The sequence below is a fragment of the Elephas maximus genome, chromosome 7, assembly GCF_024166365.1.
Source record: "Elephas maximus indicus isolate mEleMax1 chromosome 7, mEleMax1 primary haplotype, whole genome shotgun sequence".
Taxonomy (NCBI): Eukaryota; Metazoa; Chordata; class Mammalia; order Proboscidea; family Elephantidae; genus Elephas; species Elephas maximus.
Window position 1 is genome coordinate 81,419,962 of NC_064825.1, and position 24,266 is coordinate 81,444,227.

The following is a 24,266-nucleotide window of genomic DNA, read 5'->3' on the forward strand; positions in this document are numbered from 1 at the left end:
AGAAAGGCCACATGATCCTGACTTGTCCTGGGAGCCTTCGAAATTAAGTAGTTTCATCCAGTGTTCTCTTCGTGTTTACTCTCGATTTAGAAGTTGGAGAGTTTCAGAGCCCCAGTAATGCTTGGTTAAATGCTCGAGTTGAATAACAACCTGGCACACTTCCCTCTCTTCCTTTCATGGCTTATGAAAGCGAGAAGAGTGAAACTGCTCTTTCTGGAATTTCCTGCACATCAATATTTGGGGACTGGCGCCAAGGGTCTGTTCAACTCAGTAAGCCCGGGGTTCATACTTGGTTTCTGTTGTGCAAGAAGATACGTTTCCAACTGTTGAGAGAAAAACGAAACTTCAGCAAAAGTGCAGAAGCTAGTAAGCTTCAAATTGAAAGCAAAGAATCTGCCCAGTTAATTGGCCCTAGGAGAGGGCAGGGTAATTCTATAGCTTAAAATTTTCTGAAGCCCAAAGGGTCCTTGAGAATGTGATTAAAAATTAAACCAACCCCTAAAAAAGCATTCACTCAAAGGATGTATAAGCTATATTTGCACTGGTATGAAGAGAGACAAGTTTAATCAACTTCTTACAAAGCAAGTGGTTTAACAGAACTCAATTGGTCATTTTCAAATTAACCTATCACTAGAAAAAAATCCAATTTAAGAAATATTATTTTAGTATCTGTACTTTGAGAATTGTGTATGAGTTGTGCAGGATTCAGTGTTCCATACGCTTAGAAATTTTTCTAGGTATGTGTAAGAATATCATTACCCCTTTCTAAATTGACTGTAGTAATTATGGCCTATACAAGCATGGAAATTACAAGGCACTTTTGCTGCAACTCCTTGATTGTTTTTACTTCATAACAGTCAAAGCTAATTTCCCATGATCCTCTTTCCTGAGGATACTAACTGTGGCCTCCGAATCCTTTCCATCATTAACTTCTAGACAACCATAACCAGTTGTTTAGAACTAACCCTAGAGATAAACCCTATCTGTCCTGTCATGAGTACTTCTGAAAATAAAGTCGTAAAATTAAAATGATGTGTAAATTTTATGTCTTGTTTGTTATTTAGCTCACTTAGTAGTAATCAAAAACCTTTGTGTAGTTACCTGAGTGGAAAAGCAGTTTCTTGACAAACAAGTTTCAATGAAATATACTTCCTGGCCTATACTGTATTCTAGGTAAAACCAATCCCATTTCAGACCTTACTTCCCCAGAGGTATTTAACAATAAGGGACAAATACCTAGCAATTTCATTAGTCAAACCAGTTGAGATGATCAGTGAGAATGCTTATATAATTTCCTTTTGTACTTACCTACTATAGTGCCTTTCATGTGATACTGTTCAATTGCTTAATTCCTATTAATAAGTCTCACAATACATATTGGAAGAAGAAATACCTCCTCTTGGTCTGAGATGGCTGAACTACTCATAAGTGGAGTTTCCACAGGATGAAGGCGCTTTTCTGTCACTAATGAATCTGAAAACAAAATCAGAAAATGAATTGAGACCATACCTTTGATAAAATCAAAACATCGCCCTGGATTCAAAATGGCATCTTTTGTACAAACCCTATAGCATCACAAGGGAAACCCTGGTGGCCTAGTGGTTAAGAGCTGCTAACCGAAAGGTCAGAAGTTCAAATCCACCAGGCCTTCCTTGGAAACTCTATGGGGCAGTTGTACTCTGTCCTATAGGGTCACTATGAGTCAGAATAGACTCAACTGCAATGGTTTTTTTGTTTTGTTTTTTTTTTCCGTAGCATCACATACCTGATACTGTTGTGATACCCCCTACTTAACAAAGGGCATTGCCCTAGAATTTCCTTAGCATCGAAATGGAACTTTTAAATCTTTCTATGAAGTTATAATCACATGAAGAAGATCATATTATACCTGAGAGGTTTAAAATTAACATTACCGAAAGAATTTGGCCTTTGTTTTTGGTTCCTGAGAGAGAACTCTAAAGCCTTAGAATTTCCTGAAAAATTGAGATGCCTTTGTTATTTATAGGTCTACAGTCCACAATTCAGTGTCTATGCTAATAAGGTGACTCAGGTGCAAGTGACTAGGCCAGAAAGACCACCAACTCAAATCAGCCAAAGTCAGGGAAGGGTTGGGGCATGACCAATCAATTATGTTTATGTAAAGAAACCCCAATAAAGGCTCTGGGCACCGAAGTTCCATGGCTTTCCTGGTTAGTGAAAAACATCAATGCATGTAGGGAGGTAGTGAGTCTGTTTTTGGGACGTGGAAACTCTGTGATGGGAACCCTCCCAGATTTCTCCCTTTATATCTCTTTGTTTTTATCTTTTTTGCCATAATAAAACAATAATCATAAGTATAGTACTTTATGTGAGTACTGCGATTCATTCTAAGGAATTATTGAACTCAAGGGAGTAGTGCAAACCAGCAGACCAGAGGTGGGGTGCCCTGGGGAACCCCTGAACTTATTGCAGGTATCCTGAGGTGTCAGTGGGAACCCCCAAATTTGTGGCCAGCAGTTCAGGAGTGAGGAGCTCTAAGGACTCCCACACTTGTAATTGATATCTCAAAGGGCTAGTGGAAAACCTTGATTTTATAGTCAGCAGATCAGAAGTGAGAATGTTGTGGGGACCCTCCACCTTGAAGTTTTGGGTGGAACTGGCAGCCTAGAGGACTTTACTCTTTATCATGTGAAGTCTGACCTAGCTCATGGTAGTTCATGTCAGAGGAAGAAGTGCTGCATGTACAACTGGTTGTCAGAAGAGCAGTGGTACAAAGAGGAACAGAAGTGATAATAGGTTGATACTGATTTTGATTTCCACTCAGTTTGGTGTCAGAAAAGTGGTATTAGAATTTTCTTCACAATGCCATATGACTTAACAGTTAAAAAAGGTAGAATTGTATGCTAAAAGATTACTGGCATTCATGAGAAGCATCCTTCTATTCTTTTCTAGCAAAATATTGAATGAAATTAAATGTTATAATCCCAAAATTATGTTCCATCAATTTCCATTTTATGTATAAAGAATATCATTGAAGTACCTTCAGGTAATATAATCATAATGTTATTTATATTATTATTAATCATATATTCCTTTGTTGCCTAATATATCCATATCTATTAAAAAAAAAAAAACCTGTTGCCACCAAGTCGATTCTGATTCACAGCGACCCTATAGAACAGAGTAAAACTGCCCCAAATAGTTTCCAAGGAGTGCCTGGTGGATTCGAACCGCTGACTTTTTGGTTAGCAGCCATAGCACTTAACCACTACGCCACCAGGGTTTCCTCCATATCCATAGGGGGAGACAAAAGATGAATCCAATTTATATCCTGTTTCAAACTCATAACCTTCTGTCAATGCATTTAACCTATGGAAACAGATTTCCTACGTGATCCTCAACCCTGACTTCGTATCAGAAATAGTCACAGAGCTTTAAAAAGATCCATATGCCCAGGTTCAACTCTGGGTATGTGCATTTTGTTGATGTTTGTTTTAAATTCTGCAAGTGTTCTGATGAGCAGCCAGGTGTAAGAACTGGTGTAATAGATGTGTGTGTGTGTGTTTATGACATAATCCATATTAAAGCAGAGGATGGAGATATTTTTGAGATTACACATTCTCCTGCCCCTCACATTTTCAGATGTCACCAGATATAGAAATGAAAATAACCCTGTTGCCAAATAATATTGCTTTGTTTAAAAAAAAAAAAAAAAAAGGAAAGAAATATTGAAGAGCTTTTGCCAAATAGCTGACTCAAAAACATTTCTGTAGAACAACTCATTTTAGGTTGGGGATCACCTACCTATATTTGCTTCCATAGTGTTTTCAGACATGTACATGTGATCTCAGTGAATCCATGTAATCTAATCTGTAGCCCTGAGGTTACTTGCAATTAGTACATCTGGAATCAAAATTAAGTAAAGAAAAGCTTACCTTCCACCCTGGTTTGTTAAAACTTGCTTGCTAAGCTTACCTCTGTGTTAATGTGGAAGGACATAAGAAGTGTAACTGGAAAATGTTCTCTGTGGTTCAATTTGATTACTTCCTATACGCATGTCCTGCCCACTCTACCCATTATACCCAACTCATCTATCTTCAAGACCTAGCTCAGATGCTACCTCTTCCATAATAATAATTATTATTATTTATATTAACCTTTATATTTTATAGAGCATTTTCCCATAATTCACATTTAGTCCAAAATGTTATTGTGCTAGGTAATTTGTAGTTATTCCTATTTTAGATACAAACCTCTGTTTAGAGATATTATGTTATTTAGCAAGATCATACAGTATTTATGGAGTAAAGCAAGGACTAGAACCTAAGTCAGCTTAAGTCATTTCCCATTTTTTGTCATTCTCCTATTTTCTTTCCCTACCAACTCTCTATTCGCAAAAGTTGGAAACATTCCCAACTGTAATTTACCCAACACTCTATCTCCACTTTCTCTTGGCATTTTCCCTGCTAGAATAAAAGCACCTTCAAGGTAGGCTTTGTCTGATTTATTCACAGAACATGGAGGATAAGACTATGCTTAAAAGGATTAATAATAATAAAGGCAAACATTTATCATGCTGCTTATTATGGTGAGTGGTATGCAAGCAACCTTTCATCTCATCCTCACAAAAACCTTATAGGCAGGTATTATCGTTGTGAACATTGTTGTTGTTGGGTGCTGTGGAGTGGGTTCCAACTCATAGCCATCCTTTGTACAACAGAACAAAACACTGACTCATCACATGCCATCCTCACAGTTGTCGTTATGCTTGAGCACATTGTTGCAGCCACTGTGTCATTCCATCTCATTGAAGGTCTTCCTCTTTTTAGCTGAGCCTCCACTTACCAAGCATGTTGTCCTCCTCCAGGGACTGGTCCCTCCTGATAACATGTCCAGGGTAGGTGAGACGAAGTCTTGCCATCATTGCTTCTAAGGAGCATTCTGGCTATACTTCTTCCAAGACAGATTGGTTTGTTCTTTTGGCAGTCCATGGTATAGTCAATATTTTTTGCCAACACCTAATTCAAAGGCATCAGTTCTTCTTTGTCTTCCTTATTCATTGTCCAGCTTTCACATGTACGTGAGGTGAATGAAAATACTATGGCTTGGGTTAGGCTCACTTTGGTACTCAAAGTGATATCTTTGCTTTGGAACACTTGAAAGAGATTTTTTGCAACAGATTTGCCCAATGCAATATATCGTTTTACTTCTTGACTACTGTTTCCATACATGTTTATTGTGAATCCAAGTAAAATGAAATCCTTGACAGCTTCAGGAGCCCTGGTAGTGTAGTGGTTATGAGCTTGATGGCTAACCAAAAGTTTGGCAGTTCAGATCCACCAGTCACTCCTTGGAAACCCTATGGGGCGGTTCTACTCTGTCCTATAGGATCGCTACAAGTTGGAATTTACTTGATAGCAGTGAGTTTGGTTTTGACAACTTCAATATTTTCCTATCATGATGTTGCTTATTTGTCCAGTTGTCAGGTTTTTTTTTTTTCTTTATGTTGAAGTGTAATCCATACTGAAGGCTTTAGTCTTTGATCTTCATCTGTAAGTGCTCCGACTCCTCTTCAAGGTTGTGTCATCTGCATATAGCAGATTGTTAACAAGTGTTCCTCCAATCCTGATGCCACATTCTTCTTCATATAGTCCAGCTTCTCGGATTATTTGCTCAGCATACAAATTAAGTAAGTATGATGAAAGGGTACAACCCTGGTGCACACCTTTCCTGATTTTAAACCATACAGTATTACCTTATTCTTTTTGAATGACTACCTCTTGGTCTAGGTACAGGTTCCTCATGAGCACAATTAAGTGTTCTGGAATTCCCGTTCTTTGCAGTGATATACAGAATTTGTCATGATCCACACAGTCGAATGACTTTGCATAGTCAATAAGACAAAAGTAAACATCTTTCTGGTATTCTCTGCTTGCAGCCAAAATCCATCTGACATCAGCAATGATATCCCTTGTTCTACATTCTCTTCTGAATCCGGCTTGAATTTCTGGCAGTTGTCTGTGGTTGTACTGCTGCAACTGCTTTTGAATTATCTTTAGCAAAATTTTACTTGCTTGTGATATTAATGATATCTTTTGATAATTTCCACATTCTGTTGTATCACTTTTCTTCAGAATGGGCACAAATATGGATCTCTTCATATTTGGCCAGGTAGCTGCCTTCCAAATTTCTTGGCATAGATGAGTGGGTGCTTTTAGCCTTGTGTCTGTTTGTTGAAACATCTCAATTGGTATTCCGTCAATTCCTAGAGCCTTATTTTTCACCAATGCCTTCAGTGCAGCTTGAACTTCTTCCTTCAATATCATCGGTTCTTGATCACATGCTACCTCCTGAAATGGTTGAATGTCGACCCATTATCCACATTATATATTTAAAAAAAAAATTATATATTACATAGGAGAAAATCGATACTTTAAATTTTTGAAATGATAAGCTCAAAATCACCAGATAGCAATTAGGGGAGCCAATTGAAAACACTGAAGTCAATCCTAACCCAACCTAAAACCTTTCTCTTAATCCTTATAAACAACACTTTAGTAAATATGTGACTAATTGGGGAAAAAAAGGATGAATAATACTAATGTATCAAACATGGCAATGTGGATTTATTCACTTTACCCAAAGATTGGTAAAAATTTACCCTCCACCAGAGAGACCTTACTAACAGTAGGCTGTAGGAGTCATTGCCGTTGGTTTTTATTTCTGTTCCAAACTCTTACTATTGATTAAAGACATGAAAGCTGTATTTAACACAGTTTTAGATGACAGCTTGCCAGGAGAGATGATTACTCTGAAAATATATAATCACAGAGAGCACACCATTCTAGATCATTTGCAGGACATTGATTGACCTGGAGTAATCAATAATGAAAATGTCTCAGGAGTTAGGAAGATGTGGGAGATGATTTCAAAGGCAATACCCATGACTCTAACAATATAGGAGCCAGAGGTTTGAGGGGTGTTGTGGCAATTTTGGGCTTCTTGAAGGCATAATGTAAGGAGGACTAGGAGGTACAATGATAGTAGTCCTAATGAACACAATTGTGAGTTATAACAGCAAGGAAAGGTGTGTTTGTAGGATATTGGAGTGGGGGCATCTTGCCAAGATGGAGAGTTCTGGTCTTCCTCTAGATTCCTGCTGATAGAAGAAGAGTTTTGCAATGAACCCTCTTATTCTTAGACTCCGAGAACCTCTGCAAACTGTCAAATGACAGCCTGCTGAGGAATAATACTACTCTTCAGCAAGTATGGGACATTCTACAGTGCCGCGGTACCATAACTGATTCACTCATGTATGATGAATGGCATATACTATTACACAAGTTTTCTGCTATCCAAATCCTGATCTCATTATAAAGTCTAATCCCTTTAGATAACTGTTGCTGGGTGTATCAACCACATAATCTATGTTTATATGAACACAACTTATTAAATGAAGTTATCAATATAATTAAATGGCAAAACCAGTAGATTGATAATATTATGAATTACTTTGTCGCCTTTATGAAAAAAATCCAAGTGATTTATTAATGCTTTCTAAATAAATAAACAAAGGCGTGTAATCAGAAAATCCTAGCATATCTAATTTAACTTTTTTTCTAGTTAGAAATGTTATAGTAAGTAAAGAATAACCTCAGCAGCAACAGTACTCAAAGGGTATTTACTGAGTGTTCTCCGCGCTGAACCATGACCTAGAGAAAGGGCAGAGTGAAGAGAAAGATGCCTAGGCTAAGTCTGTGTGCTCTGGAGAAGAATCTTGATTTGTTCCTTGACTCAAAAGCAGGGGTAGAAGGAAAAGGGAACGTATTCATGGCCCAAAGGGGATTTTGAAATCAAATTCAAGGTCAGCAAATAATGGTAGCGGTTTTCTCATCCACTGAGGACTAACCCATTGCTGTCAAGTGGACTCTGACTCATAGTGACCCTATAGAATAGAGTAGAACTGCCCCATAGAGTTTCCAAGGCATGAGTGGTGGATTCAAACCGCTGACCTTTTGGTTAGCAGCGGAACGCTTAACCACTGTGCCACAAGGGCTCCTACAAGCCATTTAAACCCTTTGAAACAAACAGAGTAAACATGTTCCTTTTGACGAGTGCAACAGTTCCTAGAAGCTCTTAGCTACAGAAAAGAAAGATACTTTGGGGCAGGATCAGGAGAGAATCCTTAATGGACAACACTCAGGGTTGTTTGAATCTCCTCCTTGGAATGAGCACTTTAAGCCAGTACAGCTCCCACAGGTGTCAGAGTGAAATGGGGTCCAGAGTCAAGCTTGTCTGGGGGCAAGTTCATTATCCTTTCTCCATTTTATTATTCATGCCAGTAAAATATCAATAAAATACTGTCTTGCACATGAGGCTCTTGTGAGGATTTAATGGGGTAACACATGTAAAGAGTTTAAGCAGGATGTTTGGCTAAACAGACAGTATTTGCATGCATGTATTGATGCGTTATAGCTAGTGATGAGGAGGGGATATAGAATTTTTGAGGCCGTCTTTAAGAAAAAGAATACGAAGGTATGATATACAAAACTAGGTACAAAAGTAACCATTTATTTAGAATGAGAGAAATAATAAATTTACAATTTCAAAAAGCTCCAAAATAGAAAACGCAAACTACAGAAAAGTAACATTATTTTAATTAACTGCGTGACATGTCTTTAAAATACTTTTTGTCTTATATATTTTGTCTGCAATTTTTGATCAACTCTTCATGTGACATATAAAAAATGTGTTGCATAGAAAATAATTCTATCTTTCCTCTAAAATGGTTAATTGAAGATTTCCTTTTTGTTATTGATAGTTTAGAAAAGTTTATTTCAGCTTCACGATTTGTTATTGCTAACATATGCGTTTTTGAGATTATTTAAATTTGCAAAGAATCTCTAGCTTTCATTTATGTGTTGAAATTTTTTATTTTTAAATAATATTTTATTGCATTTTCAGTGAAGTTTACACAGCAGTTTAGGCTCCCATTCAACAATTTCTACACCGATTATCCAGTGATATTGATTACATTGTTCCCAATGTTCACAATTTGTGAACGGTCTCAATATTTCCTCTCTGGATGCTCCATTTCATGTGCTAAAAGCTTCTGAAAGTTTCTTAAAGTAGTTTTGGGCCTCATATATTTCAAATCTTATATCTCTTCCATTATCAGTGCTGGACATATTTATTTATATTTCATATAACATAATGCTGCTTGTGTGTAGCTTCTTATCTCTAAATGAATTTTCCTAGAAAAAATATACCCACCCAGTGCCGTCGAGTCGATTCCGACTCATAGCGACCCTAGAGGACAGAATAGAACCGCCCCATAGAGTTTCCAAGGAGCGCCTGGCTGATATGTTGATTCTAATTCCAGAAATGAGTGAAGATTTGCAGTCATAGGGTTTAAATGATGACCTTATCAAGTTCCCAGAACCTAGTTGTTTGTGTTTTGTTTATTATTTAATGCTTTCAGGGAGGGAGAAGGAGAGGAGAAATATTGTTAAGTAAAGAGTGAGAGAGTGAGAACGTGAGTGAGTGAGAGAGAAACAGAGAATTTGTGTCCTGAGACAAAGAGGAAATTTAGTAAGACAAGCAGGTCTTGACTAACCAGTTCCAGGTGAGGCTCTCTGTGTTAAGGATAGTTCAGTCAAAATGTTCCGAATTAGCTGCTTCACACTGAATAGATTTTTTATATCTCTGTCTACTCTACAGTTGTATAATGAGTTCTATTTTTTGCATTTCTGTAAGGTGTAAACTAAAAAACCATTGATTTTCCTCAGGCATTGACATTAAAATGCTCCACATTCATGGTCCTTCCGCTGAATGGAGAACCTGTTTAACAAGGTTTCTAGTTCTACCTCATGTCTAGTGATGTTGCAATGCTGCGTGGGGGTGGGGAAAGCACATTATACCGGAGGATGTTGCTGAAAATAAATTGGGGCAACGGAGGAAAGTCTTAGTAGCACTTGGGTGCTCTCCAAATTAGCAACCTCAGAGCTGTTGCTCTGACAAAATGTTGTTTCAGCTGGGCCGGCTATTTAGAAGCCTTGACCTCTTCTGATGAAAACAATACTTGGAATTCTTTTTTGTTCTCCACACTCAGGCATATTTCATTTCACTTGTGCTTGAAATGTGTTTCTGTCCTCTGTCCCCCATATCAGCTTCTACCAGAAAGTACAGTGAAGCAGTTTTCAAACCGTTTAAGCAATAAGTATTTTTTTTTCAATAAATTTGAACTTGATTGTTAGGTATGAAAAATAAAGAAGTGGCTTCTGTGGTGTGGGGTCCTCTTTCTTCCCACGTTTCAAATAAGATTCCCTGGAGCATAATTTAAAAATAATGGAAGGAGCCTTAGACAAGGAATCACAATCATTGGAATAATTTCATTGAATTAAGAAACATTTATTGAACATGTTCAGTATGGCAAGCAAGAAAACGCCCAGTAAAACAAACGAACGAACAAAAAGACATTTTAAAAACTTATCTTTGAATGTAATTAAATGTTGTACATGCAGGTTTCTGGAAAAGGTTAATGATAAGCCTTAACCTCTCTGGACCTTGGATTCTGTAAACTTGAAATAAATAACTTGGAACAAACAGCATGCAGAATTTAACCACTTTTCCATGCATGGCTCTATTCATCTGTTATTCTGTGTTATTAACTTTTGATCACAAAGGAAAGCTGTCAGAAGTGGAGAGCAGACGAAAGTACAAAGACTGGATGCTGCATGTATTGAATTTTTTTTTTTTTAATTAAGAAAAACATGTCATTGTAGTCAGAAAGGCAGAGGTGGACAATACGCTGTATAGTTGCTAAGGAGCAGAGTTATACAGTATTATCTTCTGCTTAACTGAAACAGTCCCTTCAACATGACTCATGTAATACCCACCTTTTCTCTGCAAGCCTGCAGCCACTAAAGCCACAGAAAAGAGTCAAAAAAATCAGGAAAATGGAAAGTGCAAACCCAGGGAACACTGCAGAGTTGTCATAAAGATAATATTTTTAATCACCTGGCATTAAAAAATTATTTTCTAAAATTTGGTTTTTGAGATATAATTTACATACAGTCAATCCAAGATCTTTGTATAGAGTTTGATCACTTTTGAAAAATGCATAAGCTTATATAACCACCACTCCTGTTAAAACATAGACTGTCTCCATCACTTCAGGAAGTTCCCTGTGCTACTTCCCAGCCCTTCTCGCCCCTAGAAGTAACCACCTTTCTGATTTTCAAAGTTACCTATTTTTATATTTGTTACATTTTTATTAATTTTTTTTTTTTTTTTAATTTCCTTCCTCCATGTTTGGCATACTGACCAATGACTGTATTCTACATGCCCTCTTTCTAATTAGCAACTTAATAAAGTGAGAATATGGATCCCCTTGAGAGTTTAAATAAATAAGCAGTGAATAAAATGAATACATCTCAGGCTGAGAATGAATTTTTAACACAAAGACTAGTTCGATACTGAAATTTAAAATAAATAATCCTACTTTTGGAGAAAGATCCAGCATATCTTTGGTCATACCATGACTTTCAAATTAAAATTGCACAAAATCCAATTTCCAGGCTCACTAAAGCAAGATTGTCTTTATTTCTTAGACTTTCTGGGAGGTGTTTCTATCACAACTATATACTGGAAAGAAAAACTAGGAAGAGAAGAAGGCATGTAACACACTTAAACTTCAAGCCTTGAATGAGATTAGTGACAATCAGAATTTTACTGAGCATTCTCTGTGTTGTGTACTATATTAAACGTTCTGCATCCCAGGCTTGTAGTCACTGCATGTAATACTTGCTTATTTCACTCAATGCTTTAAAAAATTTTTTTGTTTGTTTGTTTTCCTTTTATAATAAACCATTTCTAGGTGTTTCTTCCACTATATACTTCCTCTGTCTCCCCACTTCCCTCTTAAGTCCTAGGACTCCTGTGGGTAGCAGTGATTATAGTCTGCTGTTTTAATTGCAGCTCCAGTGTTTGGAGAACTTTGTCTTGCTGCCAGTGGAGTTTGACTATTTCATTTCTCTTAACTATACCCACACTTTTTTAGAACTTTACAGAAAATCAGTAGACAGGAGTACTTAGAGTCAGCCTGAAAGTATATACAGGCACGTCTCATTTTATTGCACTTCATAGATACTGGGTTTTTTATGAATTGAAGGTTTGTGGCAACCCTGCATCGAGCAAGTCTATCGGCACCATTTTTCCCACAGCATGTGCACACTTTCTGTCTCTGTGTCACATTTTGGTAATTCTCACAATATTTCAAGCTTTTTCATTATTATTATATCTGTTACAGTGTCTGTGATCAATGATCTTTGATGTTACTATTGTTTTGGGCTGCCACGAACTTAACGATGAATATGTGTGTTCTGATTGCTCCACTGACTGGCCATTCCACCATCTCTCTCCCTCTCCTCGGGCCTCCCTATTCCCTGAGACACGACAATATTGAAATTAGATCAATTAATAACTCTACAATGGCCTCTGAGTGTTCAAGTGAAGGGAAGAGTCACATGTCTCTCACTTTAAATCAAAAGCTGAAATGATTAAGCTTAGTGAGGAAGGCATGTTGAAAACCAAGATAGGCCAAAAGCTAAGCCTCTTGCACCAAACAGTTAGCCATGGTATGAATGCAAAGGAAAAGTTCTTGAAGGAAATTAAAATGCTACTCCAGTGAACCCATGAATGATAATAAAGCAAAACAGCCTTACTGCTGAGATGGAGAAAGTTTTAGTGGCCTAGACAGAAGATCAAAACAGCAACAACATTCCCTTAAGCCAAAGCCTAATCCAAGCAAGTCTCTAACTCTCTTCAAATCTATGAAGGCTGAGAGAGGTGAGGTAAGGAAGTTGCAAAAGAAAAGCTTAAAGCTAGCAGAGATTGGTTCATCAAGTTTAAGGAAAGAAACCATCTCCATAGCATAAAAGTGCAAGATGAAGCACCAAGGGCTGATGTAGAAACTGCACCAAGTTATCCAGAAGATCTAGCTAAGATCGCTGATGAAGGTGGCTACACGAAACAGATTTTCAATGTAGATGAAACGGCCTTACATTGGAAGAAGATGCCAAGTAGGACTTTCATAGCTACAGGTGAGAAGTCAGTGCCTGACTTCAAAGCTCCAAAGGACAGGCTGACTTTCTTTTTTTAGGAGTTAATGCAGCTGGTGAAGCCAATGCTCATTTACCGTTCTGGAAATCTTAGGTCCCTTAAGAATCATGCTAAATCTACTCTGCCTGGATGACGGCACATCTGTTTACAAGGTGTTTTACTGAATACTTTAAGCCTAATGTTGAGACTTACTGCTCAGAAAAAAAAGATTCTTTCAAAATATTATTCATCATTGCCAATACACCCAATCATCTAAGAGCTGTGATGGAGATTAATGTTGTTTGAATGCCTGCTAACACAAAATCCATTCTGCAGCCCATGGAACAAGGAGTAATTTTGAGTTTCAAGACTGCTTTTTGAAGAAATACATCTTGTAACACTATAACTATTATAGATGATGATTCTGCTGATGAATCTGAGCAAAGTAAATTGAAAAGCTTCCAGAAAGGATTCACCATTCTAGGTGGCATTAAGAACATTTGTGATGCATGAGAGGAGGTCAAAATATCAACATTAACAGGAGTTCAGAAGAACTTGATTCCAACTCTCATGCATGACTTTGAGGGGTTCAAGACTTCAGTGGAAGAAGTAACTGCAGATGTGGCGGAAATAGCAAGAGAACTAGAAGTGAAATCTTAAGATATGATTGAATTGCTGCAATCTCATGATAAAACTTTAACAGATGAGGAGTTGTTTCTTAGGGATGAAGAAGGAAAGTGGTTTCTTGAGATGGAATCTACTCCTGGTGAACAGGCTATGAACATTGTTGAAATGACAGCAAAGGATTTAGAATATTACATGAACTTGGTTGATAAAGCAGCAGTTGAGTTTGAGAGGATTGACTCGATTATTTTAAAGACATTCTACTGTGGGTAAAATGCTATCAAACAGCATCAAATGCCATAGAGAAATCTTTTATGAAAGGAAGAGTTGATCAATGCTGCAAACTTCATTGTTGTCTTATTTTAAGAAATTGCCGAAGCCCCCCCAATCTCCAGCAACTATCACCCTGATCAGTCAGTAGCCATCAACATCAAGGAAAGACCCTCCACCAGCAAAAAGATTATATTCACTGAAGGCTCAGATGACAGTGAGCATTTTTAGCCATAAAGTATTTTTTACTTAAGGTATGTACTTTTTTTTTAGACATAGTACTATTGCATACTTAATAGACTACAGAATAGTGTAAGCATAGCTTTTATATGCACTGGGAAACCAAAAAATTCATTTGACTGGCTATATTGTGATATTCATTTTATCATGGTGGTCTAGAACTGAATGAGCAATCTCTCTGAGATATGACTATAAGTAAATGAATGAATGGATGAATAAATGAATGAATGCACCAGCCAGGCATTGTGGGTGGAGAATAACTAGCCAGGTGAGGGAGAAAGAAACTTCAGTATAATATGATGGAAAGTGATTTATCTGGAGAAGGAAAGCAATGCTATGTTGTTTGAAGTATTATTATTGTTTTTGTTTGTTTTTAATATAGCCACAGTCTTCCTAGAGTTTTGGAAAAGGAGGAGAAGTATACTAACCTATGCATGGGACTTGATTGAATGGGAAGAGGAGGAGGTAAGATGTTAGAAAACCAGGATGTGAGGAAACACGGAAACACATGACACAAAAATTATCCACCGACTAACATTCAGGCCAGAAACAGCTAAACTCCATAGCATTTTTCTTGATTTTTTAATGTTTTTTAAATAACATGACTTCTTTTCATAAACATAATAGAACTCAATTGTTAAGTAAGCAATCCTTCAAATCACTTCTATGATATTTCCTTAAATTCCACTAGTGAAAAAATTTTCTGATTAAAACATATTTTAAAGTTTCTTTGGAAAATTGTTTATGTCTTATTTGGAAAAAAAAGATTACTTTTTTTTTGTGAAGACAGTGTAAAGTAGGTCAAATTCTAGGAGTTCTGTATCAACTATTGATGGAGACTTTTTTTTTCTTTTTAAGTTGATGACTTTGTCATTTAGGCAATTTTATTTTCTCTCCTAGGAAACACTTCGCCCCCAGTTTGAAGCAAAGTATTACACAGTGGAGAGAGTGAATCCCATTACAGGCAAACCTGAGCCACATCAGCCCTTCTCAGACAAAATCACGCGTCTTCTTATCTCTGTCTCAGGAATATTCTTCATGGTAAAGTAGAACGATTCATGTCAAAATCGAATAGAATTGATTTTCGCCTGGAGAAAGAAGGGGAGTTTTGGGTTCCAGGTTTAGAAGTAAGTTCTATGATATCGACTCATTTTGTGGCCCTGAGGGTTCGAGAAACTGTGTACTTTTATCAATACTTTAGTAACATGCACAGAAACCCTGGTGGCATAGTGGTTAAGAGCTATGGCTGCTAACCGAAAGGTTGGCAGTTCAAATCCACCAGGAGCTCCTTGGAAAGCCCGTGGGGCAGTTCTCCTCTGTCCTATGGGATTGCTATGAGTCGAAATTGACTTGATGGCAGTGGGTTTGTTTTTTTGTTTTTGTTTTTAGTAACATGCATACAATTAAACAAAATAGAAATTACAGGGGATCCTGGAAATATGACAGAGGGAGTATGTGCATAGACTTAAGCAAAATTATTTTTGGAAGAAACAGCTATCATCTAAAATAAAATGGGAATAATATGAATTGCTCTGATGAGTTAGATATATTGCACTGGTGTTAAAACCAAGCATTTTGTTTGAGTGTGATAATTTGGGCAGAATTTGCATTTTACCCTGACAATTTTGTTATTAACCAAACCAACTGAAATCTTATACTATTCATTTTGACTGTAATGTAGCTTAATTCCTTAAAGGAGAAAATTAAATTCATCTATCTTCTCTTGGAACGATAAACACCTCCAGCTCTTGACAGTGGTATATTGGATCAATGGTTTTGGTTTTAACTTACTAATGATGCAAAATAAGGATGTTTCCTCTGGTCTCCCACATTGCAGATTTCTCTGGTGATCACTGCAGTGTTTGCAGTCGTGGTGTATCGCCTGGTCGTCATGGAACAGTTTGCATCATTCAAGTGGAGTTTCATCAAACAGCATTGGCAGTTTGCAACATCTGCTGCTGGTGTCTGTATTAATTTTGTAATCATCATGATGCTGAATGTTGTAAGTGTTTACAATCTTATTTTTCAAAAAGTGAAAAACATCGGGTGGGAGAGACATCCAAATTTCCTTTACACTTGGATTATATTCACCACCAAAAACCAAAACCAAACCCATTATTGTCTAGTGAGTACTAAACTCACAATAACCCTAGAGGACAGAGTAGAACTGCCCCATAGGGTTTCCAGAGAGCGGCTGGTGGATTCGAACTGCTGACCTTTATGGTTAGCAGCTGAACTCTTAAGCATTGTGCAACCAGGGCTCCATCAGGGAAGGCTTTAAGAGAAAAGTGAAGTCACTGTGATGAATGAGTAAATTTCAGTGTAAGGATAGTAGTTAATATCTTCTATTAGATTCTCTCCTTAAGGTTCAGTTTAGTTTGTAGAAAGAGAATACTATTTATAGTATCTCCAAACAAACCACAAAGATCTTAATTTATCCATTGACTCATAGATTAAAGTATACAACAAACATTGAAATAATAAAGTACAAAGACTAGGAGGCCTGCATGGTAGTACATGTATGTTAGTACAGGTTGTTCACTGCACAAAGACACCCCATTGAAAGGGAATCATTCACAATGTAGACAGTATAATTTTTTTATATATGACGATACACTTATATAAAATAGTAAAACATCCTTTTTCTAACAAAATCATTATATTATGATAGTTTTCCAGTAGATGCTGGCTCCATTATCTGAATAAAAGGTTTTTTAAGTAGTTGGTTTTGTTTATTTTTAGATAACACTAGGACTCAGCCAGTCTGATCTTAAATTGCCTTATTTCTTATCCTTGGTTGGTTGGTTGACATAAAAATGACTAGTAATAGCCCTGATAGCCATGGTTTTATAATCTAATAGTGATAAAGTAAAAGTAGATATCCCAAGTAGATTAGCAATCATAAAATAAATTGGAAAAAAAAAATCATTACAAACCAGCAATGCAATCTCATCAAATGCACTGTGGTAAAAAGTCATTCTTTTCAGTTGTAAATAAAAAGATAATTTTCAGTTGTGTAAATTAATTCAGATTTTAGAGAAAGATGTAATGCTTCCTGAGCAAACATAAACCCGGTTTAAAAAATATATCTGAAAAAGATAGTATCAACAATCAAGCTAAAGAACATTTACGTCTATGTAAACAAAAAATGCAAATATTCATCAAAATATCATCATAATTATCTTAGAGAAGTAATATCATAGGTAATATATTAGGTTGTATGTTAGTAATATTACCCTGGTGCCATTGAGTTGATTCCAACTCATAGTGACCCTACAGGACAGAGTAGAAGTGCCTCAGAGTAAAGCAGCTGGTGGATTCTAAGTGCAGATGTTTTGGTTATCAACCGAGCCTTTAACCACTTTCCCACTAGGGCTCCACTGTAATATTATAGGTAATATTGTTTTCCTTATGTTTTGTCTAATATTTTACATGTATTTTAGGCATTTTTAAAATTTCCTACAATAAGCTTATATTCCATTTAAAAATAGTAAAAGAAAAACTATTATTACCTTCCAATATTCTATTTTTAAAGAAATCATCAATGATGTAGTTCAAATTTTATGTAGGAGGATTTTTACTGTATTATTAATACAGTAGCAAAAATTGGAAAAGCAATCCCATAAATGATTTAAAAAAAATAAGGGAATGATGAATAAATCCAAATTCTATATAATTTAATATCATATAAACAATTAAAATAATATTTTAATATTGTGTAAGGATGTAATATGGAGTTACATGAAAAGAATGTAAAGTTTTATATGATTTCAATTTTTTAGAAAGAATGATTTTGAAACTGTAAGGAATGGCAATAAAATGTTAACAGTGCTTATCTCTAGGTAAGGAGATAATATGGACTTATCCTCTTAATAACATTTTCTCATTCAAATAATCTCTATACGTACGTATTGATTTATCAGCAGAAAAAAAAATTTAACGTATTCTACCAGGATACAAAATTTGGAACAAATTAGAAATGGACTGTACTTTCTTTTTACTGTATCTATGAATCACCCATAAAACTATAGCCACCTAGGTAACAAATTTGGGCCACTTTTAAAGTTTTGTCTATTACCAAGAGAAGGAAATGTTTTACCAGTGGCTGAGAAACATTCCAACACACACACACACACACACACACACACTCTGTTCCTGTTATTCTCATTTGCACTCTTCTCCTCTTCTCTCCTGTTTTGAATACCATCCAGGCTTCAGTCAGTTTGTATTTTTAGTTTCTTCACTGATTGTCCTGACTTCAGACAGTGGTGTAAAGCAAGCTTTGCCACTTGATTTGTGAGATCCTGGCCACGCCACATAATTCCTTAAGCTTTGATTTCTTGATTTTAAAATGAGAGTGAGAAAAATAATGTAGGGATGTTGAGAGATTAAATGAGATCAGCTTCTAGAGCATAGATGATGTTCAATAAATGTTGGCTTTTTATCTATTTTCTTCTTTCAATCATTTTGAACATTTCTCTATAGGTCTATAGGTCTATCTATAATCTTCTCGTCTTTCTTGCAGAATACTAATATTTTCTTTATTTTTCTTCCTTTTTTCATCTTTAAATAATAGATTTTGATTTTTTTTTTTCCTTTCTGCCCAAGGTGTGGGAACAGTGATCACCTGTTCTTTGATCTTGCAAATTCTTTGCCACATCTGCATTTACTGAATATTATTTTGCCTTTTTTAAAAAACATTATCTATTGCCTATTAATAGATTTTTAAATGCTCAGAGTCATCTTCGGAAAGGAAGAGAATCACATATAGTTTCTTGTATTATGTCCTTTTTCTCAAATGTATGTCTACTAATATGACAAAATTTAAAATGCTTCATTAGTTCATGAAGAAATCATACTATGCTAATCTTTAACATTTTTTTTCTTTTCGATGTTTTTATTTTCTCCTTTGTAAAGTCCATTATTTTTATCCTTTTTCTACTTTTGAATTATAAAATTAATACAAGATTATTATAAAAAATAGTAATAATATAAAAACATACAGACTATTAAGTAAAAGTCACCTTCTTCAACCCCTAATGCCACCCTTTCCTTCCTCACCACAAATCTAATTGCGTCCTTTGAAGGTGATCTAGGCTAGTAGGTCCAAAACTACTTATTAACCCCTCCCTCCAATAAATTATTATTGCCTTCAAAAGAGCACCATATATTTGTTCCAAAGACCTACATATCTTCAAATACATTTTGAGTGAATTAATAAACTTGCCTAATATTTTGGAAGATGGAAAATATTTCACATACAAGGAAAGTAAATATGCCAAACACAGTTAAACAGCTCGGTACAGAACCTCTGATTTAATCCTAAATTCCCACCCGCTAGAATCACCATCTGCTCAGTTAAGCTGAAGAACTTGCTAGACCAAACTGAAGAACAAAATCAGCATTTGAATGAAATGGGAGCGTCTACCCTAAAATGTTTTTTTGATCATCACTAACACTGTAAAAATTGAAATTTTGCTGAAGTCTCCATTAGCGTACCAGACTCCAGTTTTATATTATTCCAGTTGCTTCCTCTCTTTTTTTTTTTTTTTAATAATCTTTATTTTTTAGAGCAGTTTTAGTTCTGCAGAGAAATTGTTCAGAAAATACGGAGAGCTTCCATATACCCCTCTCCCCACTGAATACATTTTTGGATGTGATTAACATCTTGTATTAGTCTGGCATATTTGTTACAATTGATGAACCAATATGGATGCATTAGTATTAACTAAAGTCCATACTTTACATTAGGGTTTACTCTGTGTTGTACAATCCTATAGGTTTTGACAGATGCATAATGTGATGTTCCCATCTTTAAAGTATCATACAGAATAGTTTCACTGTCCTAAAAATGGAAACCCCTGGTGGTGTAGTGGTTAAGTGCTATGGCTGCAAACCAAAAGGTGGGCAGTTCTAATCCACTAGGTACTCCTTGGAATCTCTGTGGGACAGTTCTACTCTGTCCTGTAGGGTTGCTGTGAGTCAGAACCAACTTGACCCCAATGGGTTTGGGTGGATTGTGTAGGTACCTAAAATGCTCTGTGCTCCACTATCTGCCCCTCCTCATCTCTTCCGGATCCCCTGGTTCTTGTTGTTTCTTAATCAGCAGTCCATTAAACTCTGAGCCTACTCCACCTATAACCTCCATGCTGTTATTACCCTTCCCTAGTGTTAAAATTGGCTCTCAGATTGGTTCACATCAAAGTTCTTCTTAATAGTTTTCTGTGTTTGATGAGGCATAATTTATGCTTTCTTCCAGAGTGCTTGCACTTAGCACAAAGTAAAGGCTGAATTTGATGGAATGAGTCTTTAACTGGAGAAATAAGACCTCTGTGGACTTATTATTTGTCATAAAAAAAAAAAAAATTGAGATCTCCAAAATCACACCAGCCATTCTTAATGGAATGCAAAAGCCTATGTAACCGCCCACTGCTGTGTGACAATGATCTAGCATTCCCAGGACAAGACAGAACTGACTTTCTTTTCCATAAATTTTTATTTCTATTTGTTGGGTATTTTTGCATAAAGATTCAAGAATTGTTGGAAGTGGAATAAATCATAAATACTTCTCCTTAGCACTTGTAAGTAGTAAAGGAGAAAGTTTGAAAATGAGTTTAGTATAAAAGAAGTGCACTATGCAGCCAACTTAACCAATGTGCAGAAGTGATATATTTATCATATTTGACCAGTATAAAACAGCAGCGCCCTTCTGAATGTGTGTATTCTGTTCCTGCTGGGGATGTGAAGGCACTTCCCAGGTTATTAAACAATCCTTCTGATTCACCCGAATAAACAACAAAAAAAAAAATCAAGCCCACTGCTGTCGAGTCTTAAATAAGGATAAAAAAAAAAAAATTAGTATCCAAATGCCAAATTCTTTTTTAAAAGAAAGTGTACCACCAAAATAGATTAATCTAGAAAACCAAATGCTACCTCTCTTTATGTTATTTTTGGACAACCACTTAACAGATAATAAAAATGTGTTTTTTGTTTACTAAGAGCTTGAATTTATGCTCCCTAGGCCACTATTTTCCCCAAATGAGGGCCACAGTCAAAATATTTATTGATCTGTTGTGTTTTCCACTATAATCATATGCCTGGTGTTATAAAATGGGCAGAGCTATGACAAAATTTAAAACAAAGTTTTTTTTAAGCAGAAATCTGTAATAATCAGTATACGCGGTTAGAAACTTTAACTCATTCTTCAGTCATTTCAATGACTGCTATGGGTTTTGCTTGCACATCTCTTTTGCCCATTTACTGCTTAATATCCTTATTTCTACTTTCTTAACTCACTTCCTTGTCATTTCTAGCTGGACCATTGGAACAAGCTTTTAACTGGCTAGTCTTCCTGTTTCTATTCTGAACTCCTGTTTCTCTTGTGCATTAGTGTTAGAAGGTCTTTCTAAAGGACATACTTCATTCTTTGTTTAAAAGTGTTTAATCAATTCCCTTGCCTTTGATGTAAATTCTAAACCGCTTAGGATGACAATGATGTCCTCCGTTACTCAAATCCAGTTTTTCTTTCTCTTCTTGTCTAAGATTGTGCCTCACTCCCCTCCACACCCAGTTTTCCAGGCTACGGAACCACTTCGGTGGCCTCTGGTGCTCTGCTGTTTTACTTCTCTGTGTCTTGGTTCACTGCCTGGAATGCCTTTTTTTTTTTTTCTCTCCTTGGAGATTATCTCTTCATCTTTGAATATTCCAATTAAGGATCATTTCCTCTATAAAGCTTTCTCTCAATCCCATATGTAGAATGGAACGATCTCTTCTTTATGATTATTTTTCTCACAAAGTGCTTGGGCATACTTATTCTTTCTCCTAAATTCTCCTGGTAGTATTGAACAATCCTTCATGTGAAGGCTCTGTAACAGTGCTTAGGGCATGCCTTTTCTCATCCATTAGAAGATAAGGTCATCATAAGCAAGGACTGTGGCTTCCTCGTTTTTGTATACCTAAAGCTTTGCCTAATGCCTAAAAGACAATTTAAAAATAATCCTTGATAAATTATGGTACATACACAAAATGGAACACTGTGCAGTGATAAAGAACAATGATGAATCTGTAAAATATCTCACAACATGGATGAATTTGGAGGGCATTTTGCTGAGTGAAATATGTTAATCACTAAAGGACAAATACTTTATGAGACCACTGTTATAAAAACTTAAAAGGTTTACACACAGAAAGAAACAACTTTTGACGGTTATGAGGGAGAGGAGAGTTGAGAGGGGAAATCATTAACTAGATAGTAGATGAGTATTAACTTTGGTGAAGGGAAAGACAGTGTACAATATAGGGGAAGTCAGCACAACTTCATCAAGGCAAAGTCATAGAAGTTTCATAGACACATCCAAACACCCTGAGGGACTGAGTTACTGGGGCGGAAGGTGTGGGACCACAGTCACGAGAGTCATCTAGGTCAATTGGCATAACAAAGTTCATAAAGAAATTGTTCTATGTCCAACTTTGCTGAGTAGCATCTGGGGTCTTAAAAGCTTATAAGCTGCCATCTAAGGTACAGCTACTGGCCCCATCCTGTCTGGAGCTAAGAAGAATAAAGAAAATCAAAGACAAAAGGGAAATTTTTAGTTCAAAGGACTGATTGACTGCAAGTACCACAGTCTCCATCATGCTGAGCCCAGAAGAACTAGATGGTGCCTGGCTACCACCACTGACTGCTCTGATAGGGTCCTGGGCAGAGCGGAAGAAAAATGTAGAACAAAATTCGAATTCACACACAGACACACAAAAAAGCCAGATTTACTTGTCAGACAGAGACTGGAAGAATCCCCAACTCTAAGGCCCTGGACACCCTTTTAAACTCAGAACTGAAGCTACTCCCAAAGTTCACCCTTCAGACAAAGATTAAACAATTCTATAAAAGAAACTTACACATGTGAGGAAGAATGTGTTTCTTAGTTCAATCATGTATATGAAATTAAAAGGGCAACACCTGCGCAAAAGAAATGACGAGAAGGCAGCAAAGGACAGGAAAAATGGTCAATGCAAAAGGGGAATTGAGTGTGAAAGTGGAGAGTGTTGACACATTGCAGGGATTATAACCAATGTCACAAAACAAATTTTTGTGTAAATTGATAAATGAGGAACTAATTCACTCTGTAAAGTTTCACTTAAAGCACAATTTAAAAAATAGTCTTGAAATCAATTTTAAACATTTCATTTCCCAAAAAAACTCCTAGCATCTGGCATATTGTATGTGCTCAGAATTATTTTTCTCAATGTAATTATAATTTCTGTTTTTTAAGTTTACAGCATTTATTGTTTTAATTCAAACCAACTATAATGTATAATCAACTGTACATTCTCTAAGCTTTACAAAACAGTTGGATCAGAGCACCCCTGAGTAAATATTCAATTTGGGAGAAGGAAATGGAACAAGGTATCAAGTCTATTTTTCAGATCAAGTAAGAATCTTAAAAGAATGTTTCCTATTCTTGTTATGCATCAAACCACTTGGAACGCTTTTGAAAAATGAGAGATTTCTGAACCCCATTCAGAATCTCCTTCAAGGGTCTAGGAAATATGTATTTAAAATAAAACATTCAGAAGTTCTTTCCAGGTAATTCTGACTCAGTCATTCCCTAAAATAACATTAGGAAATCACTATTTTAAGACATTTAAAGTAATTTTGATGCACAGACAAGACCAGAAACCACATCTTCCAAAGATACATTACAAATAATTTACTAATAATTAAAACTTCAATATATTATTTTTAACATCTCTTTAGCAGGCATATAGCTTAAAAAAAAAAAAAAAAACTGCAAAGCCAGAATTTTATAACAAGAGTTACTCCTTTTAAACCATCCTTTTCTTTATTTTGCTGCCCCCTGAAAGTATCATGCTACTGAAAGGTTTTCTCATTTTGTATGGTTACTATATTATCAGGAAATATTTTCAAAAGGGTTTTTCCTTTGGCTTTTTTTTTTTTTTTTAATTGTGGTTCAAAAGGTTTTTAATAAAAACAAAAATTGTGTAATTCTAAGCAATGTATGTCCTTCTTCCTTGGAAATCAAACCTGTCGCCAT

The 24,266-nt window shown here is 36.1% G+C and overlaps 1 protein-coding gene across 2 annotated transcripts in view; it reads left to right on the plus strand.

The window, feature by feature from the left end:
- The window catches only part of ANO3 (anoctamin 3), a 320,613-nt gene that overhangs the window by 247,123 nt on the left and 49,224 nt on the right, over window positions 1-24,266 (plus strand). For both annotated transcript variants that reach the window (XM_049890733.1, XM_049890734.1), the window contains 3 exons: window positions 14,597-14,679; window positions 15,115-15,255; window positions 16,052-16,216. In XM_049890733.1, coding sequence (XP_049746690.1) covers window positions 14,597-14,679; window positions 15,115-15,255; window positions 16,052-16,216 — 389 coding nt within the window. The remainder of the gene's footprint in view (window positions 1-14,596; window positions 14,680-15,114; window positions 15,256-16,051; window positions 16,217-24,266) is intronic.